This window comes from Pocillopora damicornis, chromosome 12 (assembly GCF_964200805.1).
Source record: "Pocillopora damicornis chromosome 12, jaPocDami1.2, whole genome shotgun sequence".
In the NCBI taxonomy this organism is placed as follows: domain Eukaryota; kingdom Metazoa; phylum Cnidaria; class Anthozoa; order Scleractinia; family Pocilloporidae; genus Pocillopora; species Pocillopora damicornis.
This window is the reverse complement of record NC_142681.1, coordinates 10,628,641-10,641,140: the sequence shown is the minus strand read 5'-3', so window position 1 is coordinate 10,641,140 and position 12,500 is coordinate 10,628,641. Positions and strand designations below refer to the sequence as shown.

General features: G+C 44.3%; 1 protein-coding gene across 1 annotated transcript in view; it reads left to right on the top strand.

Annotated features, from left to right (window-relative positions):
• The window catches only part of LOC149036430 (uncharacterized), a 5,320-nt gene extending 254 nt beyond the window's left edge, over window positions 1-5,066 (top strand). The window contains exon 1 of the mRNA XM_089188816.1: window positions 1-5,066. This exon is cut by the window's left edge and continues 254 nt beyond it. Coding sequence (XP_089044942.1) covers window positions 1-4,678 — 4,678 coding nt within the window. The 3' untranslated portion in view covers window positions 4,679-5,066.
• Window positions 5,067-12,500: the final 7,434 nt, after the last annotated feature.

The following is a 12,500-nucleotide window of genomic DNA, read 5'->3' as shown; positions in this document are numbered from 1 at the left end:
AATAGAGGCGTTGCCCTTCACGGCTGAGGGATACAATCGGGCGAAGAGTATCCTAAGCGAGAGGTTCGGAAAGGAGTCAGAAATCGTCAAAGCTTACATCAAAGAGATTCTGGATCTCCCCTCAATATCAAGCCCAAACCCGAGAAAAATTGGTGAATTTAGCGAAAAGCTAACGTACTGTGTGCAAGCCCTGCAGACACTAAACAAACTGGAACAAGTCAATGGGGCGGTGTCTATGACATTAGACAAATTGCCAGCGATCCGCGGAGATCTCGTCCGGACCGACCCCGACTGGGAAAGCTGGGACTTTGCAAAACTTTCAGAAGCAGTTCGATTGTGGACCAGGAGAAATCCAATGGATATGAACCAGCGTGAGCGTGAGCAAGAACAGCAATCAACAAAACGGAACGTACGCCAGCAAGCAAGAATTTACCACACGCGTCGGGACGCCGATGGTAAACCCCGTTGTTGGCCTTGCGTTTACTGCGGCGAAGATCACAAAGCCATCGAATGTACAAGAGTGACACATGTCGCTGATCGCAGACAAATTTTACTAAATAAGCGTTTATGTTTCAATTGTGTGTCTGGGAACCACCGCGCGTTCTATTGTCCGAGCAAATCAGCCTGTCAACGCTGCCATAAGCGTCACCACACGTCGATTTGTGACACACCAAACCCGACAAGCCAAGTTAACCAGCCATCAGCACATGGGGTCGCTTTGACAACAAACCAAACTGGAGAGGGTCTGTTCCCAGTAGTCATCATAGAGGTCAACGGAATTAAATGCAGAGCGCTTATCGATTCTGGAGCCGGCAGTTCGTACGTGTCGGCAAAGCTGATCGAACTACTTCGCTTAAAGCCAACCGATGTCCAGACAAAAACGATCGATATGCTGATGTCCTCTAAAATTGCCAAACTCGAAGTCTACGATCTCGAATTAAGATCTGTCAACCATCAATTTTCGCTGTCCGTCAAAGCTACCAAAGTGAACAAGACAGAGTTGTTGTCTATTGAAAACCCTAATTATCGCACGCTAATTGAGAAGCACCCACACTTGAAAGGCGTAAATGTTTACGATGATGACACAAAAGCGTCTCTTCCGGTTCACGTGGTGCTTGGCAGTGGGGAGTACGCCAGAATTAAAACGGAAACAAAGCCAAGAATTGGACAAGAGAATGACCCTATCGCAGAACTCACCAAATTCGGATGGTTTCTGATGTCCCCGGGAAAGGAGTTTGACAAAAACACCATGCTTCTCACCCAGACAAGTCAAAGCAACTACGAAGATCTGTGCAGATTGGACGTCTTGGGATTGCGTGATATAGCAGATCATGACCAGTCGATGGTATTTGATGAGTTTAAGGAACGCCTAACACGCTCGCCAGAAGGCTGGTACGAGACCACCCTCCCATGGAAAGCTAACCACGCAGAACTGCCCTCAAACAAGGAAGGTAGCTTAAAACGACTCAAGAACCTCAGTAGAAAACTTCAACGCGAGGAACTGACGGCTCAATACGACGCGATAATTCAAGAACAGCTGGCAGAAGGCGTTATCGAAAAGGCACCCCCTGTTTCACAGCCACAGAAAGAGTTCTACATCCCTCACAAGAGCGTGATTCGCAAGTCCGCTGAAACTACAAAGATGCGGATCGTCTATGACGCCTCTGCCCGAGCGACACCCGATTCACCATCACTGAATGACTGTCTGTACCCAGGGCCTGCGCTGCGAAACAAACTATGGGACGTTCTAATTCAGCAGAGAGCCTACCCAGTTGTCCTAGCGGGAGACATTAAGAAAGCCTTCTTACAAATCCGGGTTCACGAGAGTGAACGAGATGCCCTCCGTTTTCACTGGCAAACAGATTCGGACTCAGAAGTGCAGACATTCCGGTTCACGAGAGTACTCTTTGGGCTCGCCCCCTCACCCTTTCTACTAGGTGGGGTTCTTGAATGCCATCTCGATACCTGGGCGGAGAAATACCCGGAGGAGGTAGAGCGGCTACGCCGAAGTTTCTACGTAGACGACCTGTTGACAGGCGGTCAAGACGTACAGCAAGCAAAAGCACGAAAGGAGGTGACGCAAAAAATTATGAAGGATGCCACATTCGAGTTACACAAATGGCACTCGAATCATGCACAGCTGGAAGATGACACCCAACCTGCACAAGGAGAGGAAGTTGCCCAGCCTACTTTACGTAAAAACAGCGCCCAAGCCACATCAAGCGAAGATCAGTCTTATGCAAAACAACAGTTACTAGTCAAGCCAAGTGAGTCAAAGCTATTGGGCGTAAAATGGGACAAATTCGAAGATACTATCGCCGTGCAGTTCCCAAGCGCGAGTAGTGCACCGACAAAACGTGAAGTACTGGCCAAACTAGCGAAAGTGTACGACCCCCTTGGCTTAGCGTCCCCCATTACACTGCAAGGGAAGCAAATCTACCAAGAAGCGTGCGACTGCAAAGTATCATGGGATGCACCTATCCCAGAGAATCTGAAAATACGCTGGCAAAGGTGGGAGCAGTCACTTCCGGCGGAAGTAACCACTCGAAGACCCTTAGCACCTTATCAACAACCAGTCATCTCCACTGAGCTACATGTGTTTGGGGATGCGTCAACTTATGGGGTTGGAGCAGTGGTGTATTCAGTCGTACGCCAAGAAGATGGAATCACTCAAACCCTGGTTGCAGCAAAAGCAAGATTAGCCAAGAGAGAACTAACCGTCCCCAGGTTGGAGTTAGTCAGCGCTCACATGGCTACCAATTTAGTCATCAACGTAAGAAACGCTCTAAAAGAACTACTCGAACCCATGATCTACGGTTGGCTGGACAGCACCGTCGCCCTCCACTGGATTGTAGGAAATGGTCAGTACCGACAGTTCGTCTCTAACCGCGTGCAAAAAATAAGACAATACCCACAGATCCAGTGGAGACACGTGCCCACTACCGATAATCCAGCGGACCTGGTGAGTCGAGGAGGCCAGGTAACCAACGCAGAGCTTTGGTGGAATGGCCCAGCGTGGCTACGTAATCCTGAAATGTGGCCAGAGAACCCGGTTACCGTGAAATCCGAAACCTCAGAAGAAGAGGCAAAAGTCATCCGAGAAGTGCTAAGCCTAGCAAATGAGAAACCTGAACAAGAACGGAACGTGTTCGACGAACTCCTAGAACGCCATGATTTACGCCGAGCTCTTCGCATCCAAGCTTGGGTGCGACGGTTCACCACTCACAGGGTGCGCAAGGGACCTCTTACTAGCGAAGACATTCAAGAGACCAAGAACTGGTGGATAGAAAGAGTCCAGTCTCAAGATTTACAGAAACCGCACTTTGAACAGACCAGGCAGAAACTCAACCTCGTTTCCAATGCAGATAGAATTCTCGAATGTCATGGAAGAATTCAAGGAAAATACCCGGTGTACCTGCCAGCAGACGCCGTGTTTACGAGGAAGCTTGTACAGAGGATTCATGTCGAAACCTTACATGGAGGTGTGGCCCTTACCATGGCAGCGATTCGTGAACAGTACTGGATCCCAACCCTGAGACAGCTAGTGAAGTCTGTGCGATCTGCTTGTTGGGGCTGTAAACGTTTCATAGCTTCACCCTTAACAGTACCACCCCCTGGACTACTGCCTACAGACCGTACAGATGGTGGAACAGCCTTCGAAGTTATTGGCACGGATTTTGCTGGTCCTATCAAGTATAAACAACGCAAGAAGGGCGAGGAGAAAGCTTACTTGGTTATCTTCACGTGTAGCCTGTCCAGAGCCGTGCACCTAGAATTATTGTCTAGTCTAGAGACAAGCAATTTTATTACCTGTCTTAAACGCCTCATCGCTCGCCGCGGTAGACCGCGCGTTATCTACTCAGACAATGGAGGCACCTTTATCAAGGCTGCGAAATGGCTTCGCCAATTGCGAGGAGATGAGCGCCTCCAAAGTCTCCTTGAAGATTACGACATAACCTGGAAATTTAACTTAAGCCGGGCTCCTTGGTGGGGAGGTCAATTCGAGCGGTTGATTGGAGTCGTAAAGTCCGCCATGTACAAAGTCATTGGGGGAGGTGTACTTACCTGGACTGAGCTGAGCGAGGTACTGCTCGACGTGGAAACACAAATCAATCGACGTCCATTAAGTTATGAAGAAGATGATGTCGAGCTACCAACACTTACACCGTCAACATTCCTGTTTCAGCGAACGAGTCAGCTGCCAGAAGAGAAAACAGGGAGGATCAAAGAACTGGACCTACGCAAACGCGCTAAATACCTCAGGAACTGCAAGAACAATCTCTGGAGGCGGTGGCAGAGAGAATATTTAACAGCTTTAAGGGAGCGGCACAACCTGACACACAAAGCGGCCAAATTTCAGCCAAATGTTGGAGATGTCGTAACTATAAAGACCGAAAACAAGAATCGTGGGAGTTGGCCACTGGCGATAGTAAACAGAACCTATCCCGGGAAGGACGGAATCATCCGCGCAGTTCAACTCAAGACAGCAAACGGCATGTTAGAGAGGCCTGTTCAACACCTGTACTCTCTTGAGCTAAACTGCGACCAGGCTTGTGAGACACATGCAGACACTCCCACAGCAGATTTGAACCCAAACGCACTAGTTTTCAGGCCGAGACGGGATGCTGCAGTTGCTGCCAGAGCCCGAATCCAGGACCTTGCTGAAGATGAACAATGAATCACAATTTCCTTTTCACTGAACTTCAAAATTGTGAACTTAATTTGAAACGTTTGATTTATAGAGAACTTTTTCGTTTAGTTGAATTCGTTAAGTCTCCTAGGTGAATGCACCCTTGCACGCAATGTTGCATGGGGGAGTGTGTCGGAGACTTTGATTCGTGCGTGACACATGTCAGATGATGAGTGCGAACACTATGGACATTGAATGGTTTACATAATTAACGCAACCTTGAATGACCCTTTTAAATCAGTACTCGGCAACAACCAATCAAAATGCAGAAAATATCGTATAAGAGAGTGATTTCTTACAAATTTTGCAGAGTAGCTTTTTACACACCTGATGTAAATAAGCGAATACGAGAGCGAAATAAAACAGTTTAATTGAGTCTCGTTCGTCAGAGTTCTATCCCTAGTAAACAGGACAAAGTTTACAAAAAACTCGCCTTATGAGAAAACCAAATCTATTTTAGATTGCCGTGAGTTGTTAGGCATTGTCCAAAGTAAGTAGTATACGGCGTCTCCATAGGAAACAAAGCGATGCCGCCATCAATTAGCATAAAGAACAAAAAAACTCAAGATGGCGTCTAAATCCCTCAGGAAGGATTCAAGATGGCGTCTAAGTCCCTTAGGGAGGATTCAAGATGGCGGCGGTGACGTCATCGAAGATGCCTCATTCAAAATGGCGGCTTAATATATTCATAACATGAGGGTGTATGGGGTGTAAAAATTAGCTCATGGCTTCCCTTAGAGGAATGTAACATGTACCTATATGTTCACGTAATGTAAAAAACACTTTACGCATGCGCAGTGTAAGATGACTGACAAAGATGGCTGTTCAAGGCTGCCTGAGGCTGCCTAAAGGCCTATTTACACGGCACGACTTTGTCGCATGCGACAAGCTTACGACAGGCCTACGACATGACTTAAGAGTCGTAAGCGAGTTGTAGGTTTGATTTACACGAAACAATTCGTGTCGTAAGCCTGTCGTAAGCTTGTCGCATGCGACAAAGTCGTACCGTGTAAATAGGCCCTAAGGCTGCCCTAACTTCGAGGGAATTACGTGAAGGCTGTCCGACAATTCACAAGATGTGTCAATACGTTCCAACCCGGGGTCTTGTTTGGTATATCGATGACATTTCAGACACCATAGAGAATGAAGCAGACGACGACGATCTGAGACGTATGTTAAAAGAAGATTACACACTACCTCGTGACGAAGACGATCCCTAGTATATGGAAAAGAGAAATCGTGTCATGGATGCATTGATGGATTTCATCAAGCTTTTGAAAGAAAGAGAAATGAATCGCGAACCTTGCGATTGTCCAGATTGTCAAGATCATTAAACCAATCAGATTGTAATAAAGTGTTTGAAAAAAGTTCAAGTCTCATTTCTTAGTGACGATGGCTTTCCGCTAGGATTTAGAGCGCGTGTTAGAGTATATGAGTCCCATTTGTCCACATACTGTGTATACATTTTATGTGAATGACGAAAAAAAGACAGGTCGCGCGAGTGTGTTACTTCACCACATTTTGGGGTATGAACAAACATCGACAGAAGAAGGGAGATACTGGGTCATATCGCAGGTGAAAGACTATGACGATGTGTGGATGTTTTTAAACGTATTACGTCTTGTCATGGAGAAACTAGATCACCAAACGGCTATGAAAACTACCCAAGATTACTTATGGTATTGCCAAGAAGGTATTCACAATCGCATTTTGGAAAAAGTAACACATTATGCGAGTCCTAAAGGAGCACACAAGCAAATGTGGATGTTTACCCATTGGTTTGATTTTGTGAAATTGGGGGACAACCTTCGTCATCATGGTCACGACTTTGACTGCTTACAACGCGTTTCAATAATGTATTATGCGGTTGGTTACCGACATCGAGGCTATGACAGAATTTAAACACTCTTTAAAATGGTATCGCTTATACCATAAAAACCGAGGTATTCTTTGAGATTCAGCTAGTCTCCATAACCATGGCTTGTGACATAGAGTGACAAAAAAAATAAAATTGGTTTAGGAGGACCAAAATTTCATCCTAGGGATCTTGATTATCTAAATAGGTCCATAGCGTAAATAAAAAGTTGTAGTAATCCATAAAGAGATACTCATTCTGAAAAAGTTGAAAAAAATCTAGCGTTACAAAAAGGATGATTGAGGAATACAATCAAGAAAAAATGTATGACATTATGAGTATCTCTGTGGTAATTGGTGGTTAACCATATATAATCCTCCAATATAGGTGGCGCTACATCTTCTTCATCATACTCTACGAAACCAAAACTTATTAAGGGTATAATATTATAAATATGGGTGACAATCATAAAAAACCTAAACTGATTAAAAAGGACACAAATTTCATCTTGGACATCATGCCACCATAATAATGAGTTTAATGTTTCAAAAAAATCCACAATATCTTCCTATGGAAATTCAGTCTAAAAATAAATTGTATAAAACTTAATTTAATGGTTCAATTTAAGAAAAGGAAACACCATATTAATGAGTGTGAAAAACTGGCCAAAAAAGTAAGTTCGAAGGTGGTAGCTATAAAACAGAAAATAAACCAACTTGCTTGAATAAATTGCCATGACAGTACACTTGGTCTAAGCGTATTCCTAATCTATGTCTAATGATCGTGTTTTCTAAGACAACATCAAAAAGAAATTGATAAAAAAAATTGTGAGGAGATTGATGATGGGCTTGGAAAAACTCGTTTGAAATTCCCTACAAAAAGATACTTGAATTACATAATATTCCATTCTACATCTTCTCTTCGAGAGCTCCTGGTTGTAACAAGGCTTCTTAACCGCGGATCGCTTGTTTCCTTTGCTGTTCGCGGAGTTCCATATCTGTTTGACGAAAAGGATGTTCCGGTTCTGGGTTTGCTACTGCGGCCATAGCTTGCGCCTCATGGACAGCAAAAGGTTCTCTGCAAAGACCACACGTATTGGATGTGCTAAAACTGATGCTGAACTCCTTTTGGGGCAAGTTTGGCGAACAAATGAACAAGATGAAAACGAAGCAAATCACAGAACCACACGAGCTGATAGATCATTTAAATGACACGACCATTGAAATATCAGACACGCATTTTGAGTGCTGATGTGATTGAATTGGCGTATAAGAAGATAGAAGAGGATGCAGTAAAGGGGTCCAAAACCAAAAAAATTAATAGCAGCCTTCACCACCTGTCAGGCCCATCTTAAGCTCTATGAATCTTTGGAGGTGTTGGGCGATCGAGTCTTGTATTATGATACAGACTCGGTCATTTACACGTGGAAGCCAGGTCAAACAGAAATTCCCTTAGGTGATTACCTTGGCGATATGACCAATGAATTGGATGAAGGGGATTACATCGTGGAATTTGTGTCAGGGGGTGCCAAGAACTATGGGTATGCGACGAAACATGGGAAATCGTGTGTAAAGTTTGTGGCTTTTCCCTAAACGTGCGTGGTGCCAACCAGCTTAATTATCAGGTCACGAGGCAAAATATTTTGGATGAAATTTTAGACCCGTAAGACGAGAGAAGAGACACTGACATTGTGAACCCGAGAAATTTTAAGTGTGATGCAATTGCCAAGAAGATTAAATTAAATTAAATTAAATTGTTACAATTTAAATCACGTGTCTGTGTCATCCTTACAAGCGTTTCATACCCTCTGTGATATTATCTATCCATTTCCTAAGAAAGGCTGTGCTTTGATCTACCCTGCGAATCATATCTTGTAGTTCCTTTTCAATGTTGTCTTGCCACTCGTGACGTGAAGGACATTTGCAAGTTAGTGGATGGAATGGACATTTTCCTCCTCTGTCCTTTTCCTGGGCGGCGGCATCCATGCGTTAACGTACACGTCTAAAATGAAGTGTGACGATAGAAGCGCCGTCTGTAAACTGAACCAAATTATTATTTTCCGACTCACTTATCTGTGTTTCCACCACATCGATGTGATTCTTACGTAACCTGATGCAATGAATCTGCTTGGCTTCGTAATAATAATTTCCTTCCAAGATTGGTCGGTAGTGTATTTGACGTATAAATGGTTCTTTTGAGCTTTGGCATACGGTGCCACATCACCCAAACTACCGACGACACCGGGTTCGTCATAAAAGTCGTTGGATCCTCTCTCTTTTGTTTTCATTTCTTCATCCTTGATATCTTTTTTAATGTTCTTAACCATGATAAATTACACCAAAGTTTGAAACAATGGTAGGTGACCCAATACCTATGAAGGTACTGCGTATACAAATGATTCCACGTCTTATATGTAAACTTCCCATCATAGTATCTCATAAACATCATCAAATGAAAGATACGGTCGTGTAGAGGATTTAGGTGTGGTTTCACGACAAACTTAAACACCTCATCTTCCATGTCTTCGGGAACCCATTCGTAAGGGATTTTTTGCGGCTCATCCTCTTCGTAGACTATACGTGTGATGCGATCACAAAGCCACGACACCACTCGATAATGTAAGTAGCATAGACATTCACTCCACGAGGTAGGCATGACGAACCACTTTTCATCGCCGACCCTTTTTATAATGCTTGACATTATCCATAATGCCTTTCAAAGCCTGTTTTCCCAGAAGTTTACCAAGTGTTCCAAAACCTGGTGCAGGACCCGATAACAACATCCTTGCTACGTAAGCTAATTTATCTGTAAGAGAGGGGCTTCGACGAAGAATTCTCTTAACCGTACTCACAAAAGCACCTCCACATTGATTGCGTTTTCTTCTTTTAATCACTGACCGTCTTACACGTCTCATGATTGACACAGAAAAATGACACAGTGTTTTTGGTGATACAACTTTTATTTATTTATCTATATTATCTTCTAAAAACTGTACATCACAAGCAATACATTCCAAGTCTTCATCCGACAATCCTAAGTGTCATGCTAATTTTCTAAACTTAGGCATACCGATCAACCAAGCGATTTCAACATAATCGTCCATAGACAATGTATTTAGCTTTGTGTTTCTATCCATCAACCGTGCGATTTCAAGATGGTCTGTCGCCACCGAAGGAATAGCTTACAATGGCGTTGACCGCATCGCAAATACATTTTGCCATAATTTGTTTCTGATTGAGTCAAAGACAATGCGGGAGTCATTCCACATTCGCACACCGTCTTGTCGATTCTGTCCAGGGTGAACCGGGGGTGACCCTGTCTTTGACATTCATAGTAATAACGGTTGTAATCACTGAGATTACAAAATACTGGGCAACGGACGGACGAGCAACGTAGGAATACATGGTCACAATCTTCTTTTTTAGATTTCAATACGTCCATCATGGTCTGGTGGATCGGACATGGATAACTGACTTCCATACAATCTAGTAACTCATCCAAGGAGGAATACTGATACGTACCCGTACCAGAATCCTGTGGAATCTCGCCCTCTTCTAGCACTTCTCTCTCGGTCTTCTCTGCTGTCGCTTTTGTCTTGATAGTTTCTACTAGTTTGTTCAACTCTTTCAATGGCGGCTGTGACTTGGCAGGCTTTGATTTAGGAGGGATACGGTGTTCTGGTTTCATATAATCCACAGCCATTCGTGGCTCATTCACATCAAACTTGGGTGGTTCTCCTCCAAAATTGTCATGAGTCGGTGTATCAGGAACGTTATCTTTACCTCAGAAATCAGGATCATTCATAGGCAGTGCATCCATGACAATAGTACCCTTCAACTTATTCTTGGCTTCTGTTTTCTTCTCGTTTTCTTTTTTGACATAAGGATGATTCCTCTTGGTATTTGACGACATCTTGTTCCTTGCTTGCTTGCTTGCTTGCTTGCTTGCTTGCTTGCTCACCACTCTACGAGAAAGAATAGTGAGTTCCCTTAAAAATCTGCTCTACTTTTATACATCTTAGATCTCTTGCTTTTGAATTCTACCTGCTCATTGGTTACAAACTGTAAATGCAAATCTTCTCATCGGCTACAACCTGTAAAATTTTTTTTAGTTCTCTAGAGATTAAGGCAGCCACGGACAGCCTTCATGTAATCCCATAGAGATTAGAGCAGTCTTGGGCAGCCTCAGGCATCCTTCATGTAATCCCCTAGAGGCTAGGGCAGCCCTGGGCAGCCTCAGGCAGCCTTGAACAGCCATCTTTGTCAGACATCTTACACTGCGCATGCGTAAAGTGTTTGGGAGACATCTCACGCTGCACACGCGTAAAGTGCTGTATCATCTCCCACATGGATGGGAGGTAAGGTCTTGACATAGATATATATCTAATCATACAGTTGTACATTATATTCCTCTAAGGGAGGCCCTCATGTTATGAATATATTACGCCACCATCTTGAATGATGTCATCTTCGATGACGTCACCGCTGCCATCTTGAATCTTCCTTAAGGGAATTAGACGCCATCTTGAATCTTTTGTTCTTTATGCTAATTAATGGCTGCATCCTTTGTTTCCTATGGAGACGCTGTATACTACTAGAGTGAAAGGACCTTTGCAATCTGCTTCAATCGCGAGATATTTTAAAGTTTTCACTTAATTACGTTGTTTTCAGTTCTAACTTGCTAGGTTGTAAGCTTCCATGCAGTTAAATTCTGCCTCTTTCAGCCTTATCTCAACAAAAACGAAACGTTTTTTCGCTTGTTAGCCACTTAATTAGGCTACTTTTACCGTTTTCGCACCAAACACCGATTTCTGCCTGTTTGCAGGTAAACACGCTGATTTTGGCTCATTTCACTCAAAATAACGTTCTAACGCTTTTTGTGGCCAAAATACGCTGTTCTGTTTTAGAACTAAACTATGCTTGCTTCAGCACTATCCCAATGTATCAGCATAGCCTCGATTCTTGGCAGTCCGGCCTTCTCTAGATCCTCAAGCTCAACGTTGGTGACGTAGTCTTGCCAGTGTATTCCCATAATGGAGCACAAGCACCTCTGGTGTCTGTAGAATACAGAAGAGTGCTGAATATAACTGCCACGTAAACTCTAATTTTTGTCAGGCAAAGGGAGAGGTTCTGCCACACTTGGTGCTGGAGGCGACCAAAGGAGCTGCTGGCTTTGGCGATACTGTGGTCCAGGTCTTTGGTGATCATAGCGTCATTGGAAGTGATACTCTACTGAGTTGAGTGGGTGGGCATTGATGGTGTCCAGGGTGGGTAGTACACTGTGAGTGGAGAACTTTGGTGAGGGACCTCTATCCTCTTCAGGCTGATGAACTGACCAAATGACAGAGCAGCCTTTCCAAAGTGGTTAACTACTGTTTGGAGAGCATCCTCTGTGTGTGCCAAAAGTGCACAGTCATCACCGAAGAGTAGCTCAAGGATCAGCTTCTTGATGAAGACATTTCTGTTGGTCCCAAACCTGATGTAGACGCCTTTGGTCAGTTCTTCCTTACTCTCTCTGAACGCCCTGGCTAAGAAGATGGCAGAGTGTAGGGGCCAGTTCACAGCCTTGTTTCATGCCGTTTCAAATGGAGAAGGGGTCTGAAAGCTTGCCGCTATGTTTGATTTGACCCTGCTGCCCTTCGTGGAGTTGCTGGACGATGGGGAGGAACATGGAGGTTAGGATGTGCAGACTGACCTCCCACTTTAGCCTCAGGCACACATTCTACAGTGGCTCAGCGGGCTGAGATGGTGGGGACCCCAGGGCTCTAGGTTTCACATCAGAGTGTCCTTCTCCTAACCCCTGGCTCAGAAACCTTCCTTCGACACGTGGGTGTTGCTCTCTTCCGCCATCACAGCCGTTGAGAATTGCGTTCTCATCCAGCCGTTCTGTTGTTGGAGCTTGGTTGCAGGACTCTTGTTAGGTCTTCACACGTCTACCAACACACCAGGGTTCAGA